The sequence below is a fragment of the Rousettus aegyptiacus genome, unplaced genomic scaffold (genome assembly GCF_014176215.1).
Source record: "Rousettus aegyptiacus isolate mRouAeg1 unplaced genomic scaffold, mRouAeg1.p scaffold_m13_p_4, whole genome shotgun sequence".
Taxonomy (NCBI): Eukaryota; Metazoa; Chordata; class Mammalia; order Chiroptera; family Pteropodidae; genus Rousettus; species Rousettus aegyptiacus.
The window spans coordinates 159,383,116-159,396,136 of NW_023416307.1; the positions used below are offsets into that span (position 1 = coordinate 159,383,116).

The 13,021-nt window shown below is 53.7% G+C and overlaps 1 protein-coding gene across 1 annotated transcript in view; it reads right to left on the reverse strand.

The window, feature by feature from the left end:
• Positions 1 to 13,021, reverse strand: part of CNTN6 (contactin 6) — a 177,028-nt gene that overhangs the window by 76,986 nt on the left and 87,021 nt on the right. Inside the window, exon 5 of the mRNA XM_036219494.1 lies at positions 3,344 to 3,439. Within this exon, the coding sequence (XP_036075387.1) occupies positions 3,344 to 3,439 (96 nt within the window). The remainder of the gene's footprint in view (positions 1 to 3,343; positions 3,440 to 13,021) is intronic.

Here is a 13,021-nt window from a genome sequence, read left to right on the forward strand (position 1 = left end):
CCCACACACTCTCCCTTCTGCCTCGGTCCTGCGGCCATGCTTTGCCGGGTGGGTTGACAGGGGTCAGCCTAGCCCACCCTTGCTCTCACTCTTAGGCCACCCTGCTGAGAAGTGCTTTGCACGCTCGTTGTGGGTGTGTTGGGGAGAAAGCCTTGGAACTCGGCCGCCCGCCAGGATCACCTCCCTGTCGCCGCACAGCTGTGATGGGGCACGCAGCACGAGGCAGCAGAGCCCAAGTGGCTTCCACCTGCGGATTTCCAGATGAGAACCCCATCCAGTCGTGACCTTGATTTTGTCCTTGTAAGAACCTGGGCAGAGCCCGGCCACATTGTCCCTCGGCTTCTGACCTACAGAGCTGTGTTCTAAGGAGGGGGATTGCTTGAAGTTTTAGTTCGTTATGTAGTAATGGAAAACCATAGCTGTCTGTCTATCTATCATCATCGTCATCAATCTATCATCCATCCATACATCCATCCTAAACCTACCGACTTGTTAAGCCAAGGACCCACCACAGAGGAAGATTGAAAACGTTTCTTTGCCTCTAGAGCCGCCCCCTTTAAGCCAGCAGTTCCCTGACCCAGTTTGAAGGTTATCCAACTATGTTTCTCTTCTTTCTTGAAGTCTTTCTTGGCACAATTCACCTTCGCAAGAAGGTGAGATGGGAAAAGAAAGAATAAGGAACTGCTTTAAATGGGCCACTCCCAGACCCACCAGGCGCTTAGCAGACCCGGAGGTTTGAGAGGATTGAAGCTGGTCAACAGCGTGGGGTAGGGTCCTTGGCTCCACAGCCTTCCACCCATGGGCGCCCCTGGGAGTCAGAAAGTCCTGAGTTGGAATCTTGCCTTTATGTACTACCTGAAAATCAATTGACTTTATTTAGCTTAGTCTTAGCTTCCTCGTATTTAAATTATTATTCTTAATCATTGAAAGAGTGGGAATGAGGAAGTAAATGGAAAAAGCCTATGCTAACGATTCAATAATTGGTGGCTATTATTATTATTATTAATACTTTCTCCCTCTAACTAATGGATGGCCATTTGTATAATCGGATCAAAGGTGTCTGTCACTATTCCCCTCAGTTTTGACCTGGGGGAGATGGAAAGGGCCAAAGATCACATTCCAGCCTTCCTGCCTCCTGGAGGTGAAGGAGCTCCCGGGCACTGCTGGAGCTCTCAGCAGTACACTCCTCACGACACCAGGGTGAGGTCCGTATTGACACGCACGTTTGGAATCATGCTGCAACTTTACATATGACACAACAGAATTTGGTGTCACGAGAGCTTGTCATAACTCGCATGCAACGCGGATTAATTATTTGGTTATAAAGGTCTCAGTTTAAGACCATTTGTGCGTATGTGTGACTTGATCTCCTGGCGCTGAGCTAGGAGCCTCTGTCATCATAAGATTCTTACCTGCTTTGAAAGATCAGCATATTCTTTCATGTCGGCAGGTGACAAAGCAGCAAGGAGTAGCTTCTCCTACTTGGCTGCCTTTTAAAATGCGACATTCCTTTACAAATATTTTATATTTCTGTTATCCCTATTTAGGGTAAATCAAGTAGAAAATAGTCTTCGATTCTGTTAAGACTCTTTGACCAATGTCAGAACGTGAAGTGGCAGAGACCGACTGCACAAACAGGAGTGACTCTGCACGCCTTGTCGTCTTAGATTACAGTGCTGGAAAGTACCTTTTCTATGGTTATGAAATAAGTAACATCACAATTTCACAAGCTCTGGAATAATACTATTTTACCACAGATGGCGTAGAAAGCGTTATAAACATTTCTTGATATTTCAGGTGAGTAGAATGCTGTACTAGTCTGTGTAATAATATTGAGAAACACTATTAAATACAAGTTTTTTTTTCTTTTTGTATTAACATGTCATGACATTGTGTTGAAATTATGGAAAAACGGTTTTAAGTTTTCCAAGGATTATAAATAAGATTTGGTTTAAGATTAGGGGGAAAGTGTTGCTTTCGTTTTCTTTTTAAGTATTTGTCCTGTTTTCAAAATTCTCCCAGGCCAGAGTAGAAACCAGCCATGGCGGGGCGGTGGTGGTGGGAGCTGCCCGGGGCCTGGGAGCCGCGGCCACACCGAAGCGCTGTGTCTGCCCGCCGGCCGCGGGACCTCGGGCCCGGGTCCGAGCCCCTCTCTGCCTTAGCGTTCCCACCGTAAGACAGGATCCCTTCGAGCCCCCCCTCGCGGAGCCACGTGGGTCCGACATGCGGACACGCGGCGGGCACGCAGCCGTCCCGCGCGAGGCCCGCCTGAGCCTCGGCCCCACCGCGCCGTCTCTGCGACGCGGGGCCGCGGCAGACGCAGGGCCCCGCCGCTGTGCTCACGCTGCCTCCCCCGGATCCTCCAGGTTGAGAATCTACCAAATTTACCAAATCATGTGGAATTTGACAAAATATAGCACCGAGGGAGAGACAGTGAGTGGGTAGTTTAGGTCCTTGGCAACCAGCTAACTCACTGTTCGATCCAGATCCTTTAGAGGCGAGACTGGCACTTAGCGCTTGATTTGTGCCGTTGCCGGGCGACGCTCTACGCGGAGCGTCCAACACGCGCTTCCGGTCCACGCGGCGACGCTCCCTCCCCGCGGCTTCCGGCTTCCGGTCCATGCGGCGACGCTCCCTCCCCGCGGCTTCCGGCTTCCGGTCCACGCGGCGACGCTCCCTCCCCGCGGCTTCCGGCTTCCGGTCCATGCGGCGACGCTCCCTCCCCACAGCTTCTGGGCTGGTCGGCGGCTTGATGCTCCTCTCCTCACAGCTTCCGGTCATCAGGGCGACGGTCCCCTCCCCGCGGCTTCCGGTCCCCGGGGCGACGCTCCTCTCCCCACAGCTGCTGCCGTCACAAGGGCCGTTGGAATGTGCACGTCTGCAGAGCCCGATGAAGACATGAACCGAGCATCTCGGCTTTCAGTGTGGGATAAAACGCTGGCCGTCGCGTGAATCCGCTGACGCTGATGAGCTCACTTAACGTGCACGACGGCACTGCGACAGTGCAGGTGTCAGCCGACAGGTCGGTCCCACGGGTGAAAAAGCCGAGCCTGAAGAGGGCGAACGAATCGTCCCCGCCGTGCAGGGTGGCAGCCCCAGGTCCCGCGGGGGGCCGTGCCGCTTCTCCTTAGGGCCTCGTTGTTGAGTGACTTGAATCATTTTCTTTTTGAAGAAACAATTTGGATTGGCACCTTTTCGACGTGGGAGGAGAAACCTGAAGAGCTTTCAAGGCGCTTCCGGTGTGGGGAGGGGCCACCACTGCTCCAAGGCCGACGCGCCCTGTATGGTCACTGAGTGGCAGCCCTGACGCTGTCCCCCAATCACGCCCCCACCCGCCCCGTACCTCCGAAGTGTGGCGGTGGGCCGCAGAGCAGCACCACGCCTTGGCCTTCTCGTACGGACACCGTGCTTCGGGTTTTGGTTTCGAAGTCTTCGATATCTTGGAAAACAAAGAAAAGCAGGTTTAGAATTAGTTGCTGCATGAGGGAAAAACATTTTCAAGAATCTTAAACTATTTTTATTATTAACCATAATAAACACTCATACTTGACTGACCAGGAGGCTTAGTTGATGATCAATTTATCCACACGGATAATTTCTTAACGCCTTGTTTTTCTCTTCTTTCTATTTTAATACATTTAAACAGAATATGGAATAAAACACCCTTACATCGCTTACTATCTGCTCAGCTTTATTCTCCCAGGCAGCCTGCAGCCCGACAGGAAACCTTTCCAGCCCAGACTACCGGCTTCCTCCACACAGGGAAGGCGTGATTCAGAGATGGCACGCAGCATCCTCAAGCATCTTAGATTAACGGCTGCCTTTTGGGGTGAGAACTTGGCAGGCACTGGTGTGAGGGACAGGTCTATGTGACTGACCAACGAGCAGCAAGAGCGATTTTTTAATCTCTCTTCATCTGCTCGTCACAAAGCCACTCCATGGTCTTGTGTGGGTGTTCTGAGAAAGCTTGCTAGCTATGCTCCCCACCCATCCGCTGGGCTACAAGTCTTCCAGAATTCCTGGTAAATGGCCACCTGGTATCCAGAAATGGCCAAGGCGTTTAACTCCTCTGCACCTTGGTTTCTTCACCTGTAAAATCCCTTTATTTGATTGTTCCATATTTTATCAAAGTTGTATTGCGCCCCTACTGAAACACAGAAGGAGTATTAAGGGCAGACCACATATTGGTAAACAAAGCAAGCATGAACCTTCGTCTTTTTGTGCTTATTATCTATAGTAACAGATTTTTAGATCGAAATGCTTTTCTAACCAGAGGATGCGTTTCTCAGACCCCTTTGCAGCTGCGTGAGGTCAGCACATGTGATGAGTAAAACTTCCGCCTGTTATGTTCGGGAGGAAATCTCCACCGATTTTGATGTTGTCCACCCAGCCACCCACCCCCATCACCACCCAGATCGCCGGAGGCATGGCGGATCTCGCCACAGATGGAAGGGGCCGCTGTCAGCCTGGGCGCCTGCGTGACTGTGTGGAGCAGACATGGTTGGTGCGGGAGGATGGTTCTGCTAGAGATAGTTGGACATCTGCCTTGTCTGAGGCACTTATTTTGGGAGCTCCTCGTCACAGCCATTTGACTCTGTGCTCTCAGACGTCTTGTGAGGCAGAAGAACGTGCAGATGAGATGAGAAGAGACAGCTGTGCTGGTGACATGGGCCAAGGCGGGCATCCCCCACAGAAAGACAAGCAGGACTGAGAACCAGGTGTGGAGAATGGCGAGCCAGTCCACAGCGTGGGAAGGAAGCCAGCGTTGGTGGCACATGAGGCGCCAGAATCAATGAGACCACGGTCCTGGGCTATTGCATTTAAGGACCACATTAAAGGTAGAGAAGGGTATCTGGAAACGAGCTAACAGTTCAGCAAAGCAAAAGCTAAACAGTATCTGGAATCTCAGTAGAAGGGAATACCATCAGTGATGAAAGCTAACGGACTGACTTGGAAAGTTCTTGGAAACTGAGTCATACGGTAAAGTTTAGAAATGCTACATATCGCTGCGATACCATCTCATTATGGAAGAAAACCGAAACCCTAATATGAGCATGCCTTTAACCGATGTGGAGAAAATTGTAGAATGATTTTTTCTCACCTTGGTTATCTCAGTAGAGTGAACAGCAATGTGAAAGTAGAGCTTATTGAATCCTTATACCTCTCTTTATCGTTTAAAATATTTCAAAGATTACGAATGATATGTTTTTCAGATTTGATTATTTTTAGTACCTTCACTGTGATATAATTGAAATAAAGTATTGGTGTGATTTGGAGGAATGAAAGAGTTCTATTTTAGATATCCTAGATGTGTATTATTCATGAACTATCTAAACAACAATGTCACGTCAGCTATAACATATATGAGCCTTGAACTCAGGAGAGGCAAGGCCCAGAGTTTATCAGCGTATAGATAGTACTTAGAGCCGTGGGAATAGCTTTAAGCCCCATGGATGACGCTCAAATTTCGGCATGGTCAGTTTGGTGGACAGTCACCGAGGACCAAACACTAAAGAGCTCTGATATTTAGAAGTAGAGTAGAAAGTAGGTGACTAAGGAGACAGGAAGGAAGGGAGGGAAGGAGAAAGGAAGGGAGGCAAAAGCAGAGAGAAGTGGAGAGAAAGGAAAGAATGTGGAAAGCAGTATGTGAGACTCAGCATAAGACGCAGACAGAAACACGTTGTTGGATTAGACACCTTGACGGTCACGTGCGACCTTGACAAGAGCAGCTTCAGTGGAGTCTGAGGACGAAGACTGAGTGAATTCTAGAGTGAACAGCAGGTGGTAGATGAGGACACGAGATGACACTCTTCAGAGTTGGCCGTGAACGGAGGTGAGGCTCGGGGAACGGAAGGGGTTTGGAGGGCGAGGGCGCTCTACCGACGCGTGAGCAGCGACGAGATCGGTGGTTCAGGACACAAACCGGGGCGAAGGCCTTGAACAGATCGCAAGGCAGCGGTCAGGCCTCCCGAAGACCGGCCTTTGTAAGAAAGGAGGAATCAAGGCGAAAGACACAGGTGCTGAGACAGACCGCGGGGGTGCGTGTGGGATAGACGATGAAGGTTTTGGAGGTAGTTTCGAATTTCTCAGTGAAACTGATGGGAGACGGTTGGGTAGATCATTTGGGGAGGCGCGAGATGCAACAAATACACCAGCTTAGGGCTGTTGCGGGGATTGCAAAACAGAATGAATTTACAGTATCTAGACTATATCCTGGAATAGAGTAAGTTCTTGACTCGTGGTCGCCACCCTGATTATGACATACCAAGCGCTCAGGGCACACCTTATTCTCCTGTGACTGGTACAAAGTTCGGATACACTAATCTGCAGATGCAAGTTAAATAGCACATTCTAACTCCAATACAGTACTTAGTAGGCAAACAATTCTATTTGAAGCATCCAGACTGCTCATCTCTCCTAATAATATTATTCCCAAATAACTATTCTTTTCGTACTTTGCTTTCTATTCATGAACAGCAAGAGTTCCATGAAGTAGATGCACCAGATCTGTGTCAATAACTCTCATACACACTCTACTGTCAGTGATAAAAACTTGACCACGAACGACTCTACTTATCCCCAATGTCACGCACATCCCTTCCCTCACCTGCTCTTGATCACCTGTCTTTCACCTTAAACTAACTGAGGACCTTGTAGCCCTGCATGAGTTTTATAGAGAATTTCTAATCAAATACTCTTTGGCCATCGAAAAACTAAATCAGCCCACATACGAGGCACTGTTGGTGTGAACTATTGCCTCGATTTGCGATATACATCGTTTGAAATGCAACTCAGTAAGAGTCATGGCAACAAACTGTATTTAAAACCAAAAACCAAGACATTATACTCAGTTTCTATTTCTAATAGTATTAATGGGTGAGAATTCTAAGTTTTTTTTTCTCACCCTGATTATTCAAGTTCTCATTAAATTGTCATTATTTTTTAATGGTCACAAAACCAAAAACTGTCACAGAGGAGTCATGAGAAATGGAAGGATTCTTTGAAATTAACAGGCCTGGATGAATTCTCCCAAGGTCACGCTGTTGGCATCCCACACGCCTTGTAACGTCAGTCACGTTCTCAGTGTTGATCGGAACCCATTGTAACATGCAGCTGATAACACGCTGATCCTTTAATGTATTGTACTCCCTTTCACTTAAACAGCATCCGCTCTTCACATAATTTCTCTATGCCTTTTATGAGTACAATGGGCTAATATTAGCTGGCACGAAAGAAAATCAACGTGTCCCAAAAGTCACATGTGTCCTGTGAGCTATCAAAACATGGTCATTCCAAAATGGTACCAGTTCATGGGTTTTAAACTGTTTAACAGCACACAGAACGCAGACGAGACACGTTTTTGCCTTATTTAAATTCAGCGCCATCTCACACAACTATGCTTTGAGCAAGACCGATTTTAAGTAACTAACCTGTATTTCAAATGCCTTTCTACAAACGGGACGTCATTCCGATGATTTTGCAGCGAGGGTCACTGAACTAGGCAGTCATGGCTGCATGCCACGCACTTCTCTTTACTCCGTAAGAACCTTGGTGACACCGGAGTGACTCCTCCGTAAGGAGAGGCCAGAGAGGACCACGGGCGTCTGTTTCTGTCCTACCCATTTCAGCTTGAAATAGCTCAGTGCACGATCATCCCCTGAGATGGTCTCAAATGCTGTCGTATCGGGGAAACTCCCCATCACCCGGAAGGGCACCATGCTAGGCTGTCCTCACGCCTAGGGCACGGGCCGGAGACTCGCTCGCGAGGTAGTGCACTCGCGTTGTTGAAGGGGGAGAAGTGAGTGCCAGACGAGGCCTGTCCTTGCACGTGCTCCTCACTGAGCTCACGAAGTCCCCGCAGTTAAAACAGGCGAGAGGAGAACTGGCGAGCGACGGACCAGACAGCGCAGGGCGGACCGAGACGCCAGGCCGCTGACGACCACGTCAGCCCGGAGACCGTTGGAGGACACAGGGACCGACGAGCCGGCTGGCGGATTCCACGCAGGTGAGCGACACGCCACACCGATCAAGGCCGCGGGTCCAGGGCCGACCAGGGTGCCACCGCCAGCCGTGCCGCGGTCAGCCGGCAGCGTCGGGCAGAGCCTCCCGCTCTGGCTCAGCTGTAGCCGCTCCTCACACGAGGCCAGCAGGCGCCTGCCCTGGCGGGTCAGCGACATGACGTCCTGGGAACTCTGGGAAGATAGTAAGGGAAACGGATGGCGGTGGGAACGTCCACGGTATCGTCGATGACGCACCTGCACCAGAAGCAGGATGTTTGGGGTTTTTAAATGGGTTGTATTTTCAGGTCTCATCTCAGTGTCCAATGATCTAAAATGTCTTTTCCTTTCTGCCCATCCAGTGGGGCCCGCTCGGATGCTCAGTGAATCGAATGGGGGAAAAAACGCCCTAGAGTCATGAGCCTGTGAATTCTTCCCCGAGCACCGCCACATCGCGTTCGTTTTGCTTCAGAGCGTGCCTTGCCAACGGGACAGCAGGCGCTAGGCGGAGCGTCCCTGACTCTCCACCCAGAACGGTGCCCCGCCTGGCAGGAGGCAGAGGCCACCTCTCGGCTTGGTGTCTGAGTAAGGAACACGCACCGCGCTCCGCCTCTCCCTGGCTGGCCCGGGCTCCCGGCCGCTGGCCGCCATCCCGTCTTCTGGTCAGCAGGGAGGGCAGTGCGGGCGTCCCGGGCGCCAGTGACCTGTCAGGGACCTCCGAAGCGGCTCCCCAGTGCCCTGAGGCCCCTGGGACTCAGGAGTGATCCAAACCTCACCCGACTCCAGCCGCTCAGCGCGTGAACTTCGCCGGGCCGCAGGTGAGTCCAGGACACGGCGCGGGGCCCCAGCCTCGGCCGTGCGTGTCACCAAGGCGTGCCCCCACCAGAGTGAACGGTCGGATTTTGCCGAGCGGCAGAGGCAAACCCAGGTCCCCCGTGGCCACTCCTGGAGCCATGCGGAGGCCGGTGGGTTGACTAGGTTACAACAAGGTGGCCGCGTGCCACATCCGGGCCGAGGCACCGTGGAGGGGCCTCCCGCCCAGGGATGACTTTGCTTCCCAGAGCCGCCTCGGCTGCCTGATCGCTGCGCACCGACCGCACCATGTTCCACTGCGGCCCCGGGACGCAGGACGCCTGTCCCGCCACTCGGAGGAGCAGACCAGGTTCAGAAAGGTCACGCGACTTCCCAGGCCACACGGCTGGGCGGGGCCGGACAGGGACTCATCCCCAGCTGCCGGTGAACACGCTGGGCCGTCTGGGTCACCACTCTGCCTACCCCACGGAGGGGCCGGGCAGGGGCTGTGGGAGGTGCACGGGACGCCCAGCGGCCAGCCGTGCGGTCTGTCCACCCCTCCGAGAATCAAGTCCCAGCTTCGTTCTTCAGTCTCCACACGTGGGGACGAAAAAGCCAAATGGGCCCTGGAAGTCTGGGGGTCGGGCAGAGGCTCAGCTGTGACTAGCTGCTGTGCCCAGTCACCAGCAAGGGGGGTGGACGGTCCCCCTCAGAGCCCCGTCCTGGCCCACTTCTGAGTACTCCTTTGAGTGAGAGGGGCTGCTTCCTGCAAGGCCAGGCCCGGGCCCTCGGCGCGGGTGGTGGACGCAAGCCACCATGAGAACAAGGTCCTTCTCAGACCCGGCCACAGCCAGCTGTCTGAGGCGTTGGGACGGTTCAGTCAGAAAGTTCAGATTTCCAAATTCACACGCAACATGGAACAGGAAAGACAGACTCCAAAGGGCCGGCCACAGCTCTCGCTGTGCCCCGTGCACAGGAGGCCGGCAGGAGCTCGTCCCTAAGGCCTCCCGCGGACGCCAGCTCCCCAGGCAGCCTGTTTCCCTGACCCCCGTCTGCGAGGGCCACACAGCGGGGTCGTGGCGAGCGCTCCGGGGGCTGCGAGACGCCGTTGTTTTCCGTCAAACTCCTTTACGCCGAGCAAGGTCTTCGGTGTCACGGCTGCCGTCCGCGCCCCCTCCCAGCTCTCTCCAGCGCGGCCCTCTGGAGAGCAGAGGGCACGCGATGAGGACTCCCGCACACACTGTCACGTAGAGAGAGAGAGGGAAAGATGGGGGCGTTTTAAACAAACCCCTCTTTCTCCAAAGCACCTTCACGTCTGTCATCTTTTTAAATAGTTACAACAACCTTGAGGTAGAGAGATGCCGCCAGGTGCGCTTAAGTGCTGTGCAAACAAACCTTTCACAATCTGAATAGTTATGCGTCGCTTTTCAAGTTCCCTTCCATTTATGATGAATGGCATTATTTTCCTACAGTGGTAAGAAATACATCCTTTCGAGCAGATTTACTTATTAAAAAAACAAAGCAGTTCGATGAGGAAAAGGTAAGTGACAGACGGGCAGCACTTCCGACCCCACAGAGGCGACGTTCATGTGTGTGACGTTCGGGGATCCAGTTCGGGAAAAGCAGATTTGAGCTCACGGGGACTCTGTGTGTCGGGGAGGCGGTGTCTGCTGGCGGTGACCGGCCTGGTCATTGTCCATTTGTTTGTTTGTTTGCCGTGGGGAGGGGGGCAGACACGGAGGGAGGACCCACTACAGAACCCCAACTTGTAGGAAGGCCCGTTAGCTTCGAGTGCCGGGCACTCTTGGGTGTCCTCACTGCCCCCCTCCTCCGGAGGCCCAGGGACAGTCTCGTACAGCCACAGACCGGGGAGCCCAGTCTTTATCACAACTGACGTGTTATTTGGGGCAGAGCCGAGAGGGACACACGCAGTGGTGGCCTCGGAGCCAGACGTCACCTGGGACGCGCGCCCGCCGGACCCCAGGGCTGGGGGCCCCCGACTTCCGGGAGAGCCATGGGGGAGATGCCGTGCAGATTCGGGGAGGCAGAGAGGGCCCGCGGCCAGGAGCTTCGCGTAAGTGGTGCTGGTCTGACTCGGAGCCAGTTCTGCCGAAGCCGAGCCTGGAACTTTCCGTCTCCAGCTCCTTCCCGCTTTAAGGATCTGCGTCTCATGGACAGGTGCTGCAGACGCGGCTTGACTTAGGAAGTTAAAAAAGAGGCTGGCTTGCATTTCAGTAGGACTTACCAGAAGAACCTCTCAAACGTCGAGTGTGCTTGTTAAGTCATGTGTTTGCAGAACTGTTTTAAGGGGCCGCACCGGGGCCCCACGGTTTGGGTGGCCGCCCCTCACAGAGGGCACCGATGGCCTCGCCGCCGTGTCCCCGATGTGGCAAGGAGCCAGCACACAGCAGACACTCAGCGGACCCTTGATTCATGATCGGTGAGAACAACGCCGACTGACCGGCTGCCTGAGCGCGTCCAGCTCCGCACAACCGTCCCCCCTCTCGTCACTTCCACGCGTGGCCCAGAAAACACAGGCCGCCTCGTTCCCCGCCTCTCAGGGTGCACGGCCCCCTTCCCCCGTGCACGGCCATGGCCTCGCCGTTTCTTCTGCAGAGGTCCCCCCTGAGATCCCTGGGCTGGCCGCCTGTGGCTCCAGCATCTGGGGCCCCCATTCCCTTTCGGAGACGCCCCCTGGGCCGGCACCCACAGCGGCCGCTCCCTGGCAAGCCCCCCACCCCCGAGGTCCATCAGTGTCAAAATCACTCCTGCTTGATGTATCGGTTTTTCCTGACTAGACCGTGAGCTGCAGTGGAAGGGCTTGGTTCTCCCTGCGGCGATCGGCTGATCGCCCACCAAGCACGGGCTAACACCTCGCTCAGGGTCACCGTGTAGTGAATGTGTGACAGCCACACACCGCGACGGAGCCCACGCTGTTTTCATCAGGAATGAAGATAGGATGAGGCCGAGTGTTGCTGGGTCCCAGGTGATTTCACAGAGGAGAGGCTGGATTCACTCTGTACGTGGTGCAGTCGGCCCCGAAGCGGCCCAGAATGCACCTGCCAGTGGTGGCCACAGCCTCGTCAAGTCCCTTCCCGCCACGTTGTTCCAGGCGTGGTCTGTGCCACCAACGGCGCTTGGCAGAGGTTGTGGCATGTCACTCTGAGGCTTGGTTCTAAGAGGCTGTGGCCCAGGAGGCAGGGACCGAGCCATCCACAAAATGCAAGTTCGTTTATTTTGCACAGAGAGGAAGAGCAGCCGCTGAGTGGAAAGGGCCCGTTTGCGCCCAGGACTCGGATGAGTGTGTCCGAACCCAGCTTTCGGGACTGTGAGCTGTGAGCCGCTGCAGAGGGAGGGGGAGCCCGAACATGCAGCGACAGACACCAGCCCGCGGCCGAGTCGCCTGTGGGACCGAGTCGCCTGTGGGACCGGCCGGTGCACAGTGTGCAGACTGGCCTCTGACACGGGGCACGCGGCGCGGCTAAGTCCGCACGGTGCCTCTGGGCGCCTCGCGTCTGAACACCACCCCCCCCCCCCGCCCCCGGAAGCCACAGGCCGGCGAGCGGACAGTGCTTCCGAAACCCTGCGCTTTCGAAACGGTCTCTGGCTTGTCGTCGCAAAGTCACGCTGCCAGCAGGCAGTCGGTTTGGATGCAAGCACGTCCCCTGCCATCAGCAAACAGGTTCCAGGCCCTTGCATGAAACCACCTCTCTGAAAGAAACAGGGGCCGGCCCCTCCGCCCCGGCCGACGGGCGACCCCGCCGGGCCCTCTGGACGCCATGCCTCAGAATCCCTGAAACGTGCTGCTGAAATTTCGCTTCAAATTCAAAGCGTTTTTGGTTTAGATCATTTAAACACAGACCCTCTTCATTCATTCGAAGAAAAAGTGACTTTTTAACATATACGTTCACATATGCCGTGCACTTTCACATGTGTGTAGAGTGCGTAGAGGTATTTAATCATGTATAATTCGGATGATTGTTACGTGCTGGTAGATCCGTGCGAGCACGCCTCCAAGGAGTGACTCAACAGATCCTCGAGATGATTTTTTTTACGGCCGTAGTCCTAATGTTTCTCTAGCTTCACAATTAGGGCTCAGAACTCAACTTGCCCAAAATCATACACCTTGTAAGTGATAGAGCGAGAATGTAAAGACTCATCTCATTTATCGCTCCATTTTCCTACTTGTTTTTCATTTCATGCTGATTTTACATATCCTGTATTTATTTTCT